This window comes from Cavia porcellus, unplaced genomic scaffold (assembly GCF_034190915.1).
Source record: "Cavia porcellus strain 051 isolate PalLab524CR breed Dunkin Hartley unplaced genomic scaffold, mCavPor4.1 scaffold_23, whole genome shotgun sequence".
NCBI lineage: Eukaryota > Metazoa > Chordata > Mammalia > Rodentia > Caviidae > Cavia > Cavia porcellus.
Window position 1 is genome coordinate 21,554,016 of NW_026947506.1, and position 22,451 is coordinate 21,576,466.

General features: G+C 35.6%; 1 protein-coding gene across 2 annotated transcripts in view; it reads right to left on the reverse strand.

Annotated features, from left to right (window-relative positions):
* The window catches only part of LOC100720617 (cyclin-Y-like protein 1), a 48,386-nt gene that overhangs the window by 14,725 nt on the left and 11,210 nt on the right, over positions 1 to 22,451 (reverse strand). Inside the window, exons 2-7 of one of the 2 annotated variants that reach the window (XM_003470099.5) lie at positions 19,145 to 19,219; positions 16,465 to 16,496; positions 8,761 to 8,861; positions 6,187 to 6,222; positions 3,904 to 3,955; positions 2,180 to 2,299 (exon numbers count right to left, since the gene is read on the reverse strand). In XM_003470099.5, the coding sequence (XP_003470147.4) occupies positions 2,180 to 2,299; positions 3,904 to 3,955; positions 6,187 to 6,222; positions 8,761 to 8,861; positions 16,465 to 16,496; positions 19,145 to 19,219 (416 nt within the window). The remainder of the gene's footprint in view (positions 1 to 2,179; positions 2,300 to 3,903; positions 3,956 to 6,186; positions 6,223 to 8,760; positions 8,862 to 16,464; positions 16,497 to 19,144; positions 19,220 to 22,451) is intronic. The other variant, XM_063233897.1, reaches the window with a different exon arrangement.

A 22,451-nucleotide genomic window follows, 5' to 3' on the forward strand; every position in this document is an offset into this window, starting at 1 on the left:
GGAAGAACAGAACTGCTAATCTGTATCCCCGGGATGCCTAAATGTCCAGGCCCTTGGTGAGACAATCTAATTATTCTTACATCAAACATCTATTCTACAAAGAACAGGGTGAAGCTAATAGGTGAGTTAAGATTACAGAAGAAGCTGTGATTTGTTGTTACTTAAAAGAGTGCCCTGTAGAGTAATAAACAGTTATCCCTTTCAGTGAAAGCTTGGCTCCTGGGCCAAAGCTGACACTAAAGTCTGCAGATGCTCAAGTCCATCATATAATATAGTACAGTATTTGCACATAACTTAGGTACATCTTCCCATATACTTTAAATCATTTATAGATTACCTGCAATACAAAACTCAATGCAAATACCATGTATTTATACTATATTGGTAAGCATTATGGACAAGGAAAAATACACTTCTTCACAAAATAATTTCAATCCACTGTTGATAGAAATTATAAACACAGAACTCATAGACACAGAGGGGAGACTGTTTATGCTGTTTGAACTCTTTGTATCAAGACAGAAAAAAGGGGCACTTTTAAGAGAGAGTTGTCAGATCAGCAGTTCATATTGGGTAATGTTTCCAAGTACAACTTTTTTCATTTCCAAAAACCTTCCTCCTTAAAAATCTTTTCTCATAGACCAACTACTTTCTGTATAGACTTATTTGATGGCAGTGAACCAATACTAGTAATCCATCAACCTGTGTTATGGCTTGTGTTTAGATATCCCCCCACCAAAGCCTCATACAGTCATAGGTGGGGTTTTTCAGTGGTGACTGGATCTAGTATGTGAAGCTAGAATTGATTCATGGTGCAATGCTAGGATCAAGTGCACTAGAATTAAGGGTAGAAGTGCTACCCACTCTAAGTAGCCTGGATAAGATACAAGGGATAGAAGGAACTGTGGCTGTCCTTTGTTTTGCAACCTCCTGTCCACAGCCATGAACTGTGACTCCTCTGTGATACTCCTCTGCCGTGCCTTCCAGCCTTGAAGCCAGCTAATTATGGACTGAAGCTTCTACATACTGTGATCGAAATAAACCTTTTCTTTTTTAACTTTAGGCATTGGGTATTTTGTCTCAGCAATGAGAAAAATAACTAAGGCAGAATTTCAGACCAGAGAAATGGGACTGTTGCTATGATATTACACATCTCTGTGGTTCACAGGAAGAAATTAGAAAGGTTCAGAGAAGCTGGATAAAAAGTAGAGCTAAAAGGCCAGGGATTTAGCTCAGCAGCACAAGTGCCTGCTTGGCAAGCATGAAGTTGTGAGTTCTATCCCTGGTACCAAAAATCAAACAAACACAAAAAAAGTAAAGCTGGAACACCTTGTACTGTACTTAATGGAAGAATGTGGGCAGAGCTCAGAAGACCAGAAATGTGTTAGAAATCCTGCTGATGGAGAGGTTTCTGCTAGGAATAAGGACTGCATTGGCTGTGGGACTCCAGATGATGGGTGTTATATACTTGGCAGAAATTTTTTTATTTTCCTCATGTTTAGAAACTTTGCCTCAGACAGAAATTAAGGGCATTGGGCTAACTGATCTGGCAGAAGACATTTCAAGGCAGTCTAATGTTGAGATGGTGGTATGGTTACTATAAGGGGCTTTCAGAGTTTCATGTTGAGAATCAGGAGCAAAGAGCCCAACAGAATGATTTAAAACATTTTGAGTTCATACAGAAAGTGAGCTCCAGTAAAGCTGTGGACTGCAAAAATAGAGCAGAGGAGATCTTGACTGCTGAGAAGGGATCAAGAGAATAGAAAAGATGGCCTGAGGGCATCACAAGAAGCTAAGGACTTTACCCTACGCAACTTCAAAACTGCAAAAGAAAAGACTTTGCCTTGAGAAGAGAGCCCCACTGCACCATGTTCTTCCCACCCCACAGCATGTATAAGTGTTAAGTGTGTGTGTGTGTGTGTGTGTGTGTGTGTGTGTATGTGTGTGTGTATACTAAAGTGTGGGGGGAAATGTATTATGCCTTGAGTTACCACTGTTTTGTGATAAGAAAACAGAAGTGTGATGTGTTTGATTTTAATATTTATTCTTCTTTGACAGGCTTCTCTTAATAAAGGTCTCATGATAATTTTAAGAATCTCATTTAATTTGGAAAAAAAACCACCTTACTCTGTTTCAACATCAATTTCTAAGCAAGCGTAATAAATAAGAAACATCTTACCAAAGTTATTATTGCACATTCAACTGGTAACCATGCAGCATTAAAAATAGTAGCAACAAATCTATAAATACATTTGTGTTCAGGATCATGGTCAAAATATTCCTGGGGAATCCTCTCTTGCTGAAAGGAGAAAAGATGCAATGTAAGTATCTACTGAAGAAAACTTTTAAGTACTCTAATACAGCAGTCTTCACCTTGGGCTCACATGTTCCTGGAAATAATTTCAATTGTGTGGTATATCTTTTAATTTACCTTATTTTTGGTTAAATTTATTGATACATTTTAGATATACATAATGATAGCATTCATCATTGGGAATTTGTACCTATACATGATATATCTTGATTTTCTTCCCATTACCCTACCCTCTGTTCCAGCCTCTTCCACTTCTTATTCACAAAAGCTTTGTTTCCATTTTTCTCGTTTCATTTTTCTTCCTTCCTTTCCTTCTCCCCTCTTCCTAGTTCCCCTTCCCATTTGAGTATTTTCTTCCTATTTCACATTATCTATTATACATTTTTTGTCCTTATTTATATTTTTGGTTCCTCACACCAGGGAAAGAATGGAGTATTTACCATGTGTGTAAATAACAATTATGGTCTTTAGGTGTAATCATTTACCTAGAAATTTCTTGTTTATCTTTTTTTTAATAACTGAGTTCTCTATTATATAAAAATCCCCCACATCTTTCTTATCTGTTTGTTGATGGATGGGCATCTTAGCTGTTTCTAAGATTTAGCTATTACAAACTGTGCTGCTACAAACATGGGTGTGCATGTATCACTGTGGCATGATGCTTTTAGCTCTTTTGAGAAGATGCTGAGAAAAGGAACAGCTGGGTGGAATGGAATCTCTAGTTTTAGTTTTTTCAAGAGCATCTCAACACTGATTTCCAGAGTAGTTTCACCAGTCTATGTGTGATGCATTTTTTTAGCTTTCAACTAGAAACATTGGGATCTTTTACTACCCATAATGACACTTAGGTCAGTGATGACCACATATACAACAGTGGCCTCTAAGTGCACATGGACACCTTCATTATGTAAGTTCACACTGAGGTTTGCACAAGGATGGAATCACTTATCAACACATCTCTCAGAATGTACTCTACTGGTAAGCAACACAGAAGTACTCAAGTTCAGATAATTGATATTCTTTTCACTTTGCCTCCACAGAGTTCTCAAATTCATTTTTAGCCTAAAAGCTTTAAGCATCTGTTGTGTTTTTCTGTAATAAACTCTAGGAAACATATTTAGTGTCCTGCAGCCACAGCCTCCAGGGATGCGCTATCCCACAGGAAAGTCAGCAGTTACTTGACTCTTGGACATGCAGAAGTCCTGATATTCCTGAGGAAGTGACTTTACACTTTTATGTCATTTTAACTGATTTAAGTTTCCTAGTTATTTTCCTAGAGATATGACAAGTTTTGGGGTTTTATTTACAAGTATTTATATTGTTGGATGCTACTAAAAATCATCTTTCAAAAAGCTACATTTTCTGTTATTTGGATACCACATTTATTCAGCTTAGTTCAGCAACAAAGCTGCAAGTCCATTCTTACTCTATCATGACCCTAAAAAACCCTCCTTTTCTATGAAGATTCAATAAAACATCATGGGAATGCAGGTAATTCAAATTCAAATGGATTTACTACTGGCGACTAATGTCAAACGAAAATAGCATGAAAGAAGCACAATTCCATGAAAGAAAAAAAGGACCCTTACTGTGAGTGGATGCAGTCTCTCATCAAAAATATCCAGGGATCTATTTGCATCTCTAAAAAGAAGAATGCACATTTAAATTTTTTTTTTTTTTAGAAATTTCTTACCTCTTAGTAAAATATCTTGTAGTGGCAGAGGAAGATGGAAGGAGAGACCTAACCTTCAACACATCAGAAAATTTTACAAATTCTCCTGGATTTTGAGCTTTTAAGCCTTTTTACTCAGCATGTCAAGCACTGTGAAGCCTTTTCTAAGAGGACCAGTTAAAAGTAACTATAAGTAATGACTCTTCCAGACAGGCAATGCTAACAAACCAATAGATTTTCACTTACACTTTCATCATGTATTTCTTGTTTATGTTGGTTATAAATTTAGTTGCCTCTTTGTAAGAGACCAGTCTCTTATAAGAGACTAATACATTCTGCTGCCATTAAAGTGGTCTGTGGACCTCTGAGGATTCAGCAGGCTCTTTTGCAGGAGGCTCAGGAGATCAAACTGTTCTCACAAATACATGAAGACATTACTTGCTTTTTTACTGTTAGACCATTGTAATGTACTTGTAATGCTTCTATAACAGTCAGTAAGACTGCTGATTTCTCACCGCATGAATCAGGTGGTACCAACTTAAAAGAGCAGTCATTCTATTTTTCACTTTCACTTGCAGCTTTTTAAAAAGCCTGTTTTGGTTAAGCTTGTTCTTGATGGAGCAGTGAGGATTAATGTTAATAAATGCTGGCCCACATTAAATGCTGAAAGTGAAAAGTTCACACAAAGCATTTCTGCATAGTAAAGTATACTTGTGTTCAGAAAAAGCACTTGTAATTTAGTTGCAAGCTGAACAGGCTACTTATCATAGATACCACTTTTATATGAAACTATAAATATCACAAATACACAAAGTGAACCTACAAGGAACATGAACAAGTATTTGTTGTCAATGACAAAATTAAAGTTTTGAAAAGTGTATACCTTCTGCTCTGCATGTGACAGCTTCTCATTATTTGAAGACGTTTTGTTAAGACTGGTGATGATACTAACACAAGTGTTTAGAATGTTATAAAGAAACATGAACCCATACTCCCAAACTAACCACTGCATATTATAAATCGTGTACTGATAAAAAGAACTGCTCACTATGCAAGATACAAGAATGAGTATTAATGCAATAGTTTGAGATACCATGCAAAATCCAATTGTACCTAATTTATGAAATTAATGCTTGTGGTATTTAATGTGTTAAAGATTATCCACAATTACATGAAATCTGAAAAAATACTCTTTTGTCCAGCCATATATCTCCATTACATTAGGCTGTCCTCTTATTGTTTCTTCAAAGGTACAGTAATTGCAAAGGTATCAAGAAATGTGAGAAGAGAATCTACTTGTGTTCTATTGAGTCAAATGAAGAAACATGTAAAAATACAACTACAGACACATTTTTCACCCAATTAAAAAAGGGCACAAAAACTTAAAAGAATTGTAGAAGATAGTTACTTTTCTGGTATTTATACTAACAGAATAGTTCATAAGCAGGAGTGATCTTGCATAACAGTAGACATTTTTGGTGCTAATGTCATCTACTAGGCAAAGAACAGTGATCCTGTTAAACATGCCACCCTGGATAGGACAACCCACAACAAAGAATTGCGTAGCTCAAAATATAAAGTTTTAAGATTGAGAAACCCGGTATCAACACTTCCCTAGGCACTTGCACATATGTGCACACACAAACACCTACACACATTAAATTCTCAATTTTAATTTATATATATATACATATATATATATATATATGCACATACATACATATATATAATTTTGGGGGGCACTGGGAATTAAACTCAAGACCTTGCACTTGCCAAGCAGGCGCTTAGGCCGCTCAGCCATATCCCCAACCCAATTTTAATAAATATCAATATAAATGACAGAAACAAATATTCTTTGAGGTCTTGAAAATCCAGAGAATATTTTTCAACTGTTCTAAGTACAACAAGAACTCCAAATAATTTGCTTCTGTATTTTACTAAAACTACAACTTATATCTATAGTCATGACTTAATACTATACTTAGAATCACACAATTTAATTGGAATAATAAGACACGATTTTAAAAGCTCACCTGGCCAGGTGTGGTGGTGCATGCCTGTAATCCCAGCACTCAAAAGGCCGAGATAGGAGGTTCACCTTGAGTTTGAGGCCAGCATGGGCTACAAAGTGAGTTCAAGACCAGCCTGAACTACACATTGAAACCCTGTCTCAAAAAGACAAGGGGGAAAAAAAGCTCACCTGTACTTTATGTGGTAATATATTGCTAAGGTCACACTGTGGAAGGAAAAAAATTATTTGTAAGGACTAATTTTATCATTTGTAGAAACGGAAGACGGTTTTTCTGGGGGTGGGCATGGGGGTCCAGAAGCCTTAGAGTACTACAGTTTGAGAACACCACCACATGAGCACTTTCCATTATTTTAGTGTTTTGGTTTGTAGCAAACTGTGCTGTTACAAAACCTTTCTCTTGATTATTGCCTATTCCCATCACTCACTCGGTTTTACCCATAAAACCTTACACCCTGGGAAAGTTCTACATATATGTCTACAAGCTTAAAATTTAAATCACGGTATAGTTTTAAAAGTTGAAAGGCCACACATTTGTTGCAGTTTATTTACTTCATTATTCGCTTGCTGATTGGTTTTTTTCATTATTTCTCTACAATTAAATAATAAAAATGCTCTATACCAAACAAAAGTATATCACTTTTCCAAGATTAAAAACTCGTAAATATATGCGGCCATGAATCTAATGATACTTATAGCCATCCTGAAATATTCAGTGATGGTAATGAAACAAGCACACTTCTACATAGTATATTCATGGCCAGAATTTCCAAATTAAATATTAATAAGCAGGCACAACTCTTCAGATAATACATCTACACAGTTTCTAAACTATGTAGATGTGCTGCATATTAGGGAGCAAAGGGGTTCCCTTAGGTGAGTTTTATGCTTCTGATTGCCCTGACTGTCTAAAGTGATGCTTAACACCATCAAGGGAAGACAAATCTGAATTTTCAAAGAAGTCTAGATCTTATTTTAAATTTGAGATAGTTTAACCTTATAGGTATCAACCACAAACATTTCTATAGTGTTTCAAACAGTTTTTAACATCCAAATGGAGTTTAATCACAGGCTGATATCATACATTGAAAAAGTACACCGAATCTTATTTGAAATTTCATTTAACAACCCATTATTACAGATAAGGGAACCAAGATTTGCCCACATCCCCACCAAACAGAAGCAGTTCATCTCCCATATTCTTATTAAGCAGTGATTCCCAAATTTTCCTGCACATTGGAATCACCCTAGGAGCCTAAAATGATCCTGAAGTCTACCTCAAGACATTCTCATTAAGTGGCACAGGGTACACTTTGGTACAAAGAGCATTTTAAAAGTTCCTCTAGGTTATTACAGTGTGCACCAAAGATTGCGAATGACTTAACAGGGTCAAGTCTGCGAATGCTTCTGTCTATATAATTACACCACCTCACCTTCATCCCTGATTACCTAATATGCTCATGAGCACCTACAGAGGAGGAGAAACGGGGCTGGGGAAAATGTATGTGTTTGCATAAGTGATTCTAATAAGATTTACACATCTGAGAATAATGCAGTATCACCCCATGATAAACATTTAAAAAAATCTTTCCTAAATGCTACTTGTCCTATTATTACTAAACTTTTATTTGAAAAATAGTGCATGATTATTTTAAAACATGGAATGAAATCCAACTACAACTTACTGCACATTGAAAAGCAAAATTCTAAAATTTAGACTAAATTGGGGAGGAAAACAAACATGAAATCTATTTGTTTGAGGAAGGTCACTTTTTAAAACTATAAACCTAATTATACATGGAAACATCACAATGTTCTTAACTCAAAAGACAAGAAGCTGGCACTCTTAAAGGTTTTTACTCATAAAGTTAGGGCCTCGCCTGAATACAAACATTCAGTAATTACTTGATGGATACTGAATTTAAAAATGTCAGACATAGTGCTCAGTTTTTGTCAAAACAAAATTTTATCTCAACTTCAATTTTGTGAGAGAAGAGTTACATTACCATGAATGTAACCTTTTTTGTGGTTTTTAATAGAAGTAGAAGTTACTGGTAATGAAGTAAAAATGAAAAGCTGACGTATTAGAAATAAAATTACATTTATATGCTATTTGCATTCTTCCATGGCTAAAGGCATTAGTATTCTAATGAAATATAAACTACCTCCTGAAAATCAAAACTCATAACCCAAGGTGTCATTAACAATGTTCCCTGAAGGTCCTAAGAGAGTGGGTAAGCTCTGCACCTGATGTCTGTTGCTGGCATTTTAACAAGCTTCAAAGATTCTTGTCAGGGGATTCTCCTAAGCTTCTCTGATTGTGACCCCTAAGGTTCTCCATCACAGATGATGGAGAATATTCAAATGCTGAAGCACTGTGTGGCCAATAGAGAAAATGCTGCTCCTTCCAAGAGTAATTTCTAAAGTAATGAACGCTGTTTTAGGGCCCTGGTTCACACAGAACCAAAAGTATCTCTTCTTGTTAGTTTTAACAGTATCTTAAAACATAAATGCATGAAATACAGAGCTACCCTTGTCCTGGGTTCCTCATTTGCTAAGTGCTATTCCTGCCATCTGAGAGGAAAATAAAAATTGAAGATTAACATTTTCGAATCAATTATACAGTTTGCCCCAAGGTCGTAAGCTAAACAAGGAGAAGGATAAGCAGAAAATACCAAGCATGGCTGCAGAGTTTCATAAGTAGTGAGTCTGTCACTCCGGCCTCTGCAACACCCCCATACTCACCACTGCACCGTGTTTCTCCGATTTGGCTGGCTGAGCGTGCTGTCATCTAGAAATATCGTTGAGCATGAGCTGTACTTTCTAGTAAGCTGCCCTGGAAATACCTGAAAGGAGAAGAAAATGTCGTAGGAAGTTACACCCATAACGCTGGACGTCTTCCCTTAAAATATCAAATAGGAAAGCATTAAGGTATTTCTAAAGCTTCCAGACTCTTTGAGAAGAGTCTTTTGAGTGTGGCCACACAGAAAACCCACTGTAGGAGGCTGCTGAGTTCCAGCAATGTTTGAGGGCTGGGTTATAAAATACTGCCCTTGTTATGGTACCCGATTATCAAACCTGACCAGCATTTACCGTGAATCCCTGTATAAATATTACAAAAAGGATAAAGTAAGATTTTAGGGATTTCTCTTAAGCAATTAAAAAGTTGAGATTTTGTTTCTACTATTCAAATAAAAAGCAATTCCTTAAATAATACTGGCACAATATTAGCAATTTACTACAGCAAAAAGTCCAATATATAACTGATTAATTAACTAGTATTTAATGTGTTAGTGTGATGAAATAAATGTCTCAAAGTCCAAGGACTAACTCAGACACTAACAAGCCAGGGTCATACGTCTCTGGGCCTGTTCCCTTACAAAGAGTGCAGAATCATTATTTTAAGAGTTTGAGTTCTTTGTATTTTCTCAAATAGTAATTCTTTGCTGAGGAATAGCTGGCAAACATTTTTTCCCACGTTGTGGGCTGTCTCTTCACTCTGTTGGTGATTTCTCTTAACGTGTAAAAGCTTTTCAGTAGTATCCCAAGCATATTATCAGACCATAGTGCAATGAAATTAAAAATCAATGATGAAGAAACAAAAAAAAAATCCATAAACTTGAAATTAAATAACACACTCCTGAATAACCAGTGGATCACAGATGAAATTAAAGAAGAAATTAGCTTTCTATAATTAGACAATAATTATCAACACATCATACTGGAATGCAATGTATATGGGATACAAAGTAAATTCAAAGCTGTGAATAGAAGAACAGAGTGAATTGAAATAAGCTAAACCTGAATCTAAGCTTCTAGAAAAAAACATATAAGTTAAGCCCAAACCTTGTAGAGGGGAGAAATTTCTAAAGATTAGAACAGACGAGTAAAACAGTACAAAGAATCAATGAATGGAAGAGTTGATTTTTTTTTATTTAAGGAGAAAAAGAAAAAAACAGAAAAGGGGTACAAGTAATACAAAATTTTAAAAATAAACAGTAAGAAATCACTAGTTAATGGATTACATATTCTCATCTTAGAAATAGTTGTTCAAGTTACAAAATTGAAGCATATAAAGTGGACTTTCAAACAGTGAGAGTGCAAACAGTTTTGTTCAATGATCCAAAAAAACTCAGTAATATGGTTTTCTATCCTATACACTTAAACATATATGCAGTTTTAACCTTTAGAGCACTGCATTATCTTTTCTTTTGTACAATGACAATTACACATGTTGGGTTTTATTACTCCCACAGTTCTTATTACTTTTTTTGAAGAGAGTAAAACCAAATGCGACATATCAGAACAGAGTCAGTCAAATCCAAAGGATGGACATAATACATAATGTAAAAACAAAATACAAGGTGATCAACAATGGTTACCATACTGCCTCTTGCTATTTTAAGAAGAATTTCCAGTTATAATAAAATTGAACAAAACAGTAAAGAATAAAACCAAAGCATTGGAGACATTACAGGACTTTAAAAGAAGATAATAGTCAACCAGAATGGGCATCATAATGAATCTTATGGCAGTCTTCACAGTTGTTGCCTATACTTTCGAACTTGGTACTATCAAACAAAACAGAATAGGGGAAAATCAGTCAAAACAAGATGGTGAGGGCAATACAGGATTTCAAATCAAGTTAATAGGAAATCAAAGTAGATTACTATAATGTATCCTATTTTTTATTTTTCCCTTAATTAAAAAGATAAAAAGAAAAATGTAAATAATTTTTAAAAAAAGAGATTGAGATAAAAGAGGGCATAACAACAGAACAGCGCAGGTCAAAACATAACCATTTAAGCAAAATAGTGTTTCACCACAAGATATCCTGACATAAAAATAGTTACCATAGTGTCTCTTTCCTTGAAATCTTTGAGTATAACTTCATATACTGTAGCACCAAACATATCAAGACACTATAAAACCATTCAAGAGAATGACATTATTACAGGGTATTTAGAACCAATTAACAGAAAATGAACAATGGTTTCTATATAATCTCATCAATAAAAGTTTTTACTTATATTATCATATATAATAAAATCCACTAAGATACAACCTTTTAAGACCAATGGAGACAGAAGAATACAAGTTTGATGGGACTTCAAAACAAGATGATACTAAATCAGTACTAGCTATTATGATGTCTTATTTTCTCCAAAATAGCTGTTCCTACCATCTGATCTCTGCCTCATTTCTGTTGAGCTCTTTTTCTGTCATTTGTTGTCAGTTTGTCTTCTTCATTTCACTTTCTGCGTCATTCATTGTGGTCTCTCTGCCACTATTTCTGGAATCTTGGTATTTTCCTTTTTTTGAATATCTTGCTGTATTCTCTGTAGAGTTGAATTGATGGTTGCAAATTCCCCTAGTTCTTCCTTATCCTGGAAGCATCTTGTTTTTCCATCAATTTCTAGGGACAGTTGTGCAGGATATATCAGTTTTGGCTGAAAGTTATTATCTTTCAATTGAATTATTTCCCCCCATGCTCTTCATGATTTGATGGTTTGTGCCGAGAAGTCTGCTGTAATTCTGATGGGTGTTCCCTTGTAAATGATCTGTTTCTTGTCTCTGACAGCTTTTAATATTCTGTTCTTATAATGGATTTCTGGAACTTTGATTATTATATGCCTGGGTATAGCTGTTTGGGTTGTACATGGCTGGGGTCCTATATGCCTCATACATCTGAATATCTTTACCATTTGCTAAATTAGGGAAATTTTTTTGGATTATTTCTGTGAATAGCTTTTGTAGTCCATTTGTTTGTGTCTCTAATTTCTTCTTTTATGTTCTTAATTCTTAAGTTATAGATCCTCTTATCATCTTCTAGCCTTTGTATTTTTGCTGTTTGTTTTGTTTTTATTTTTAAGAAGTTTTTCATTTCATGCTCCCATATTACAAATCTGTCCTCCAATTCAGATAATCTATCTTTAGTTTCTTTCAAGCTGTTATGCCAGTTTTCGATAGAGTTTTTAGTTTCCTGGTAATCTCTTTGAACCTGCTTCACGTATTCTATGTTTTTCTCTATTTTCTCCATCAAACAATTCTCCCCTTTTTTCTGTTCTTCCATTCTACCATCTGTTTTTTCTTGGGCAGTGCTTAGCATTTCTCTAACTATCTATTTATATCTTGCTTCAGGTTGTTAATAACTTCATTCCTGAACTCGTCTATGAGGCTCTGAAGATAGCGCTTTATGTCTATTGGTGCCTTGTCTGATATTGCATGTTACTCAGGATTGGAGGCCGAGGACCCTTTCTTGTTGCTCCCTCTTCCCATATTTTTTGTTCCTTTTATACAAGTGTATATAGGAGGCCCAGTTTCTTTCTTTATCGGTTACAGTTTGTTTGAATTGCACCAGGTAGGTGTTCTGCCCACTGCAGTGTACTAGGGAGACACAGACCTGGGCAGCCTATGCTGGGCCTGCCCTTCCAGGTCAACCTACCGAAGGCTTCACTGCTAGGGTACACCTCCAGGGACTGGGACCTGGTTTGGGCTAGCCTAATGGGTCTTAGTCAGCGGGGTCATGCAGGCCAGGCACTCCCCACCGATCCTGCTTGAGAAGGGAATATGTGACTGAAGTCACTGCAGCATCCTGTCCCGGCCAGCCCACCTGGTCTCAGTATGTCCTTTGCTGAAGCCTCCTACTCTATGGAAGGGTCCCCAATCCGCTCACACACCACAGGTCGATGCAGGGCTCCCGGCCAGTCCTGCTCTCAACTCCATTCACTGCTTCCCACTCTCAAAGCCTTCATGCCTCTCTCCTTGCCATGCTGATTAGGACGCAGCAGCGGCTGTAGGAAATTCAAATCGCAGCTTCCTGTGGCACAGGGTCCAGCTTCTGTGCTGAGACCTTATCTGTTCCTGTTATGTCACCGGGATTGTGTTTCCAGTTGGTTTCTCTTAGTTTAGTTAGTTCCTGAGTCACCAAAGTATATCTCCCTTTGCTTAGGATTTGTTGCCCAGCACCATTCCTGCATTTTAAGTGTGGTTTCTCAGAGAGCCTCTGAAGGTGCTGCTATCTATCCACCATGTTCTCCCAGAAGTCAAGAGCTGATTTTTTAAAAGATTAAATTAACTGACAAACCCTTAGCTAACTTGATCAGAAAAGGGAAAGAAAAGACTCAAACCCATGCAACTAGGAATAAAGAGTAAAATCACAACTGATCCTACAGAAATCCACAAGATCATCAATATCCACTTCAAGAAATGGTATTCCAGTAGGATGGATAACTCAGAAGATAGATACACATACATTAATAAAACTAAATCAAGAAGATAAAATTCTAAATAAACCAGTATCAGTTAATGAAATTAAAGATGTAATTAAAACTCTACCAACAAAGAAAAGCCCAGTTCCTAGTGGATTCACTGTTGAATTATACAAAAAATTTAGAAAAGATCTAATGCCACTACTCCTCAAATTCTTTAATGAAATCAAAATGAAAGCAATAACTCACTTATGGAAGCAAGCATTACACTGATACCAAAACCAAAAGAGAGAATTATAGGTCAATCCCCCCAATGAACAAAGACACAAAAATCCTCAAAAGATATACTTACTAAACCCAACAGAAAAGCACATTTATAAAAGGAAATTAGCTATAATCTCAGAATGTAGTGAAAAACAATAAAAATCTGAGCATGGATAAGTTTGAAATAACTTATTAAAATTTTTAAAATTAATTTTATTTATTTATTTTTTTTGGTACTGAGGCTTGAACTCTTGACCTCATGCTTGTCAGGCAGGCACTTGTGCCACTGAGCTAAATCCCCAGGGCAATCAAATTTTTTAACTTAAGAGAACCAAATAAATCTAAAACATAGTATTTATAGGATTCAGAAAGAATATGTCTTTAACTTTATTATGAGGCAACACATACTTTCCTGTATTTGTAAATACAGTTGTGGAAAATATGCCTAACAATCCTTTTTATATACTTTATATTTAAAATTTTGAAAAGACATTGCTGCTCTAATTACTTGTGTGCTTTACGTTCTAAGCCTCAGAAGGTTTGTTTATTTAAGAACAACATAATCTGGGGCTGGGGATTTAGCTCAGCGGCATAAACGCCTGCCTTGCAAGCAGGCAGTCGTTGAGTTCGATCCCTGGTACCGATAAAAAGGAAAAAGAAAAAAAAGAACAACATAATCTCATCCGAGCAGCCTTTTGTGGTCTGGGATGACAAAAAGACTTAAAAATATGGCCTAGCATTCTTTAAGCTGTACTATTAACTCTGTAATCTAAACCCAGTTATTAATCTATATGTAAAAAGTAAGCTTTTATTTATAGACGGGGTTACTCTAAGGAAGAAAATTTAGGGTCAGGATGTATCTTTTACACTCTTCTATACTGCTTGCTTATTTATGTACTGACTTATTTCTTTGTATTTCTCATGCTAGACGACAGTCATCAGAGAACCTGTTTGGGATATAAAAGCTGGACACAGGATCACTGGACACAGGATTGCTGGCAAGTCACCTGGAATGATCAAGACATGCTGCACAGCTCCTGATCACAGGGCTGCCCTCCCTGAGGTTACTCCCACAGCACACATCATCTGCAGCAGAAACCTCGGCCTCCAGCTTTGTTCTCCCAACAACAAGCAGTAGCGACGCTGCATTATACTGAGTAATCAAAAGAAATATGCCTGAGGAAAGCACAGTGGAGGTGTACTTTTCCAGAATTATATTCTTATCTATTTTGCTTTTTATGAATATATGTGGTTATTTGTTTTGTTTTTTCTGTCTTATTTGTTCCAAAGATAATACTACCATTCTGTTTTACCTTTAGAAAAAGAAGGAAAAACAAAAACAAAACAAAATCTCAAAACCAGCAGAGCTGCTATCAGATAAGTAGATGTCAATGTACAGTTATGAGAATAAACTAAAAAATGTATTGTGTTTATTAATTCAGTCTTTTTTGAAGTACTATTTCCAAGGCACATTTTATTACATTCCTAGAATTCAACTGCAGAAATCCACAAGATCATCAATATCCACTTCAAGAAATGGTATTCCAGTAGGATGGATAATTCAGAAGATAGATACACCCATAGAAGAAGATAAATTATACCCATAGTAATAATGATATACCCATAGTAATAATGACAAGATGTTTGTTACTTTGCTTACTGTTGGGGAAAATTAAATATTCAATTCTATTAAAACAAGCTTACTTCTCAGAAAAAAATCTGAATATGAAAATAGTCTGTTGGGAAGATAAAATCGGTAAAATTCTTGAAGATACAGATATAACCAAAGACTATGAATAAAACCTCAATCACATAAGAAATATTCCAAAGAATCAAGAACTGGATCTCAAAATATTTTTAAAAAAGAAAAAAAGCTTGTGCAGAGCATAAGAAACCACCATGCACGACCCACAGAATGTGAAAAATTTCTCAGCTGCTCCTCAGACAAAGGACTAGTATGTAGAATATATGAAAAACTCCAAAAAATCAGACCCTGGAATTTAAACACCCTATCCAAAAATGGGTATCTGAAATGAATAGACGCTTCTCAAATCAAGAAACAAAAACATAAAATAAGGATTTTAAAACCATTCAGCATTACTGGTCATTTGAGAAATGCAAATTAAAATAACACTGAGATTCTACCTCATTCCAGAAAAAATGGTTAACATCAAGAAATCAACCTATAACAAATGCTGACAGGGCTGTGGGGAAAAAGGAACTCTTCTCTACTGTTGGTGGGGTGGAGTATAAACTGGTGCAACCAATATGGAAATCAGTATGCAGAGTCCTCAAAACTTTAAACTAGAGGTTCCATTTGACCCACGTTTCACCTTCTTGGTATCGTCCAGCAAGAGTGAAAAGCATCATACCACAGCAATATACAAACACTCATGTTTATAGCAGCACAATTTGTAATAGCTAAATCTTTGAAACAGCCCAGATGCCTGATGAATGGATAAAGAAAGCATGGTTTTTATATACAATTGAGTACTGCTCAGTCATAAAAAAGGATAGACGAGACACTTTTAGGTAAATGGATGTACCTTGAGACCATACTTTTAAGTGAAATAAGTTGGATGCACATGTTTAAACACTGTATTGTTTCTCTTGTATGAGAAACCAAAATCGCAAATAAGGACCAAAACGGATGATAGATACTGGGAAGCAGAAAGAAAATGTTCCAATGGGAAGGGGAATAAGGCAGGAGGGAGGGGGAAGAGAAAGAAGGGAAAGGAAAAAAGAAAAAGGAAGGAAAAAATGTATATACAACTTCTTTGAATAAGAAGGTGAAGGTTGAAGGGAGGGGAGGGAATGGGGGAAAAAGAAGGATCAAGATATATTGATATATTATGTACAAGTACAAATGCCCTACAATGAATGTGATTATTATGTACCAAAAATGTACTAATAAATTTACTTTTTAAAAAGTACTTTTATTCAAACTCAATTTCTTATCTTTCTAACTACTTACATGGTTGGAATATTTCCTCTTCTCATCATGCACTAAGAATAAAAACAAAATACTAACTGATCAATTCTGATATAAAAGAGTAAAAGTGGCTGCTAAATATCTGATGAACTACTGATAAGCAAAATGACATAAAATTCTGTTTTACTAATAAAAATAAATAAATCATCTGCCAAGATGAATTCCATAAAGTAAGAACCAAAAACTTAATTATACTTTTTTAAAAAATCTAACAGCTGAGAGCCTTTCTTTATATGAAAGAAAAGTATAAACAAGCTGGACCAAGAAAAATTTAGCTAATAAAAGAAGTTGACTTATTGCAAATCTGAACCACTAAAGTGAGTTTCCTGAGTAAATAAACAGTACTTTATAACTGTACATTACCATACAGCTTAAATACTAGCAGCTAACAGCAGAAAGCTCTAAGAACCAGTTTCTGGCTAGGCACTAATCTCCTGCTGGACTAGAATACCTGAAATTGGAAATCTATGAAGGTAACTGTATTGGAAATATGTTACTATCTTAGCTACTTCTTTATTGCTGGGACAAAATACTTGGTACCCACAAGTTAAAGGAAAAAAGGTCTATTTCAGTGCATAGAGGTTTGAGTTTGTAATCAGCTGGCTCAAAAACAGGGCAGCATAACAGAGGGGCATCATGGAAAGAAACAGTTCACAGAAAAGCAGGCAGGAATCAGCAAGCAGCAAATTATCCTTTACCTTTCATCAGGCTACAAGCCTTTTGGGTGGTGCCAAGCACATCTAGGATGGGCCTTCCCATGATCCACATCCCAGAACTATGCTAACTATAACCAGTGGACTAATTCAGTTCTCACATATCCCTAATCCATTTTTGCACACCCTAGATCTGAAAAGCCCCACCTACGAGTGCATGAGGCTATGAGGGGAAGCACAGGTACAAGCCATAACAGTTACTAAAATGATCAGGGGCGTCTTTAGGAAATTGGAAAGTAATCCATCTCAAATTTTGAGTGTGAAATGCGGATATTAATCCAACAGAACATTGTGTCAACAGCACACAAATCATTCTGCCCTAACAAAGGCCATGAAGTAAATGCTCCAAAAGGAACATGGACCAAAGTGTTTCCTACACTACCTTCCCCTCTAGCGCTAGGCACTGCTGCAGGCACTTTAATTTTCCCTGAAGATAGGAGCATGGGATGGCTTGTATGGCATCCTACACTCCACATATGAGAGGTCCACAGCTCTTGAAGAAATGGAGAAGCACAGCAACACTAGTCAGAAATGACCCGCTCAAGAAAGTAAAATTGTACACAAATGGAAATGCAGATTAAAAAATGTTTTTCATCGTGCCACATTGTTTTAAGTATTACAGACTTCTTTCTTTAAATTCTCACTGTTGTAATCAACTAAAAAATTTAGTAATACATTGCTTTTTCTTAGCAGCAACACAAAAGGCATGGCCAAACATTAAGAAGTAGGGTTATCAAAAATTACCACAGGTAATTATCATGGGGCTGATTCTTATCCTGAAGTAAACAGGATACAGGAAATTAAGACTAAATGCACATATTGACTAACTTTCTAGGAAATATCATAGGAATATGTTTGTACTGATTTTCATATTAGGATGAAAAGTTTTGATTAGTTTAAAATTTCTGAGAACATCATAAATATAAGGCTGGTGTGGGTAGGTTCATGTGACTAGAACTCTGTAGCAATGAGGTCAAAGTGATAATTTTATCTATGATCTTTAAAATTTGCTGACATGATAATCTAACTGTAACCTAAGTCCTATCATTTTTTTCTTTCTTTCTCTCCCTTTTTCTTTTCCCTTTTTTTTTGGTACCAGGAATCAATTACTACCTTGCACTTTGCCAAGCAGGCCCTGTGCCTCTGAGTTATATCCCAGCCCCATCTATCATTTCTCTTTAAAACATGCTGTGCAGTAAGAGGAAAGGCATGTAATAGTATGAAAAATAACCTGTGACTTCTTTTGGGTTTTTTTTCCTGTGACTTCCTTTTTAAAATAAAAAAAAATCAAATCCATTTTATTTCAAGGATTAAAAAGAAAAGAAAAACTAAAAATTTCAAAGCACATACATCAGGAACCCATGACTTTTTTAATCATGTGGGTGCTGACAAAGAGGTGGCAAAATATTATAACAGAAAGGGCACAAGCTCTCAATTAAACACTGGCATTTAAAAGAAAATGTATAATCACATAGTGTTATGGTTTGTCAGATGCCCCACCCCAAGTCTCATGCAATCATGGACATGGCTAAATCGAGCATTTGTGATTGATGCATTATTTAGCACTCGGATTGGTGGTATGAATGCTATACCCACCCAGGAGTGGAGCCAGCATACTGTGTAAGGGGGAAGAAGGCCACTTTTGTGTTTGTTGTTTGTGGCTATCATGAATGGCTTCCCCACCATGTCACTCTGTCTTGTAGCCAGCTGAGTATGGAATGAACCCCCCAATAACTGTAAGAAATAATCCTTTCCTTCCTTCATTTTGGGTGTCAGGTATTTTGTCTCAACAATGAGAGAAAAGTAACTAAGACACATAGTAAAAGTGAATATATGAAAAGTTAAAAATGGGAAGCCAATGTATGCGTTCTTCATAATACTTGCTAAAATTTATCACATAAACTATCAATAGTTTTTAGCTTATCCTTGATGGGGAAAAGTAGTCTTACTGTATGTTTGAGATTTGCTCAGGAAAATTGTGCTTGCCCTTGGATGGTCAGAAGGGTTTGATTCCAAAGCTGTATCTACAGAGAAAAACAAAAAGATGTGATGACTTAGTTCAGTAGAAAAGTAGATGGTTTTCAAAATAGTTACTCAACACCTTTTAGCTATGAATATGAATGAAATAAAAAGGCCACAACATAAGAATTCTATTGGGGAACTGTATAATTGTAGAATCTGTCCATACATATGGAATAAAACAAGCTATGTCTTAGACTTATTACTCTAAAATTGTACCGAAGTAATCTGATGCAGCATTCAGATGAAGCAAATGCACTTTCAATGACTATATATCTTCCTCTGTTCTACTTATTCAGAAGAATTACAAGACCCCTTCTGCACTGCTGTTATCAGAACATTTCAGGAACATCTTTGAATAGCAAGCACTTCACCCTGGCTTTGCAGATGCCCTGTCAGGGATCAGTTCAGTATAACAAACATTGAGAAACGGCAAATAGTCTCTAGAAATTCAACTGCATGGTTAATTCTAGCTGCATTTAACAAGTGAACTCATTCTGTAAGCTGTGCTATTTGGTGGTTATTCACTTTGGCAGATTTAAGACTACTTAAAAATCTAAATTCTCAGTCTACAAATACTTCCCAGATAGAAACTGATTTTTTAAAATTTATTCTTAATTTCCAAGGCTAGGTACACTTCTGAATCTTGCTTCTGCTCAGCAGTCCATCTTGGAACCAAATTGGGACAATCTTCCATTTAGTAAAGACTATAAAACAGATTCTCAACTTTTGTAATGCACACTTAGCCATTATACGGGATAATAAAAGTCATCATGGGGGAAGGTATGATCCTCTTCAGTAATCTCAAGTAGCTTAATCAATCTTGTAAGAAGTTGCATCAAGGTTTAGATAAAATAGTGGTTAAGCAGTATTTCTTGAACCACATGCTAAAAATTATTCTGCTTTTTAAAAAAAGGTGTTCAGTGGTCAAATCACAATATACCATATATGCCTGGCCCCGCCAAAATTAAAATGCACAATACTATAATGAAAAGTAATTACTAGAATAAGAATGTCTAACTCAGGGTTTTACAAAATATTTATTTAGTATTATTCTTTTTCTCTCTATATATAATATGTTTAGAAACCTGCAAACACATAATCTGGAACTTCCAGGGTTAGCATGAATTTGAATCATTCATTTTAATGGTATAGCCAAATTACTAGAAATTTACTGAAACCCACTTTTTGTTCTCAGGGTAATCCCTTCAAGTTCATTAAAACTATTCTTATATAAAAGTCATGTTTTTTTTGCACATCTTTGAAAGGATGAGACATCTTACATGGAAATATAAACTCATGTAATGAGCAATAAACTCTTGTTTGTTTAGACAAGATTTTCAAAAGTGTGGTGAAGGATCAATTTTATGGTTAACACACGGTATTAACTTGCCTTTGAAAAGGAAATAAGGGCATTTTAGGGAACAGTGCTACTAATGATACAGTTTTAACTGCAAACCCAGCTGTGGGTTTTGAAATCCTATGAAAACTAAAGTCCACATTCTTTGTCAAAGCTCACTAGGCATACAAAAGCCTTCTAAGAAATTAAAATCCAATTCTTCATTGTAGAACACATAACTTGTTTTGTATTTAAGTAGGTATTTTCCAATTTCCAGGGAAAATGATATGAAATTATCTGAAGCAAAGAAAAAAGCAAACTTCCAAGAATGTACACTGCATACTTGGTGCCTGGTGCTGCTTCTACGCAAACTTAATAACCAAATACTGAAGTTGAAGATTTTCGTCATTTTAATGAATGTCAAAATTTTACTCTCTCTGCCGTGCTGAGGACCTAACTCCTTGCTCTATCAATGCTACAAAAGTGAGCTACATTGCTGGTTCTAAACCTTCCATTTTCCAAGACAAATAGAAATGAAAATTTAACCCTCACGTCCAAAAACATAAAACAACAAACTCCACGCTTACGCTTATTTTTCAGTGTTTCAGACTTAGTGCTTATCCTTCTCCTATGCCTGCCTACCCTCTTGTAAGCTTCTCACATTCCACTGTCCACCCCATTCTCACTTTTAATTCAGTTCCCAGAACAAACCCATTGACTTTGCTAGTAAATCTATGCAATTTTGTTACATTTACTTTTATTTGTATCCATTAAAATAAATGTGCATATATGGGACAGAGAGCCAACTGTTGCCTCTGAATTGCACGAAAACTTAAATGGAATTAAGTAAGATGGGGGTAAGTTCTAAGACACAGGTGTACACTATGCATGAAATATAAGATGCATTCTGAAAAGGTTTTGCTCACAAACTGAATTTAGCATGTGGATCGCCTCTCTGTTATTCTCAGCAAGCAGTTAGCCAGATGCTGTTTTACACTGTCATTTCTTATTTTTGTTTCTTAATCAGCAATACACAGAGAATGTACACAGCTTTTCTTTGTATTTGGGAGACCCCAAGTAATGCATGTCATGTGAGAACATGTTGCAAATCATAAAGAATTATATTTTTTCCCTTTTTTATTATTACACATATACGACATACTATTCTTCTACTAATTTTTTGTAAAATCAATTGGGGGTTTACTTTACACCATCAAGCAGAGTATAAATTATCACAAGTACTTACATGTTTTGTGTTTAAAGGTATAATTCACAAATTTTTCATTCTTAATGAGTTTTGAATATTCTAAAGTTAAAAAGGCATGTCCATCACAAGGCTTAGTTAATCTAACAAAGAAACCAATGGCACAACTAAAATTAAAATGAAGAAGAACTTTAAGACATTTTTTGTGTAGTAATGAAATAAATTCTGCCACTGAAATGGAGTAAATGAGTCAAACATCTTTCTGATACAGTATTTACTACTTCACAGGACTTGAGAGTTTATTACTCTGTAAACTCAGTTTTCTGGAAAGATGAGGCAAGATGGTTCCAAGTTGAGACCCAGCCTGGGAAACAGTGGTGTACAGAAACCCTGCTTCAAAATAAAACTTTTAACAAAGGACTAGAGATACAGCTAGGTACAAAGGCCTTGGGTTCAAACCCCAGCACTTCAATAGCAACAGAAAACACAGTCTTCATTCAAGAACCAACTTGTTATCCAGATTGGTTGCTTTCCAAAATTATTGGGATAAAAATCAGACATTTGGTCTCTTCTCTTCAGCAGTTTCCTTTCACCTTAACATTCTTAGTTGAGCAGGATTTTACTGCCAAGTTGGGGGAGGAAAAGAGACAAGATGACAATAAACACACACAACAGTGTTGTCAGGGTCTGGCAC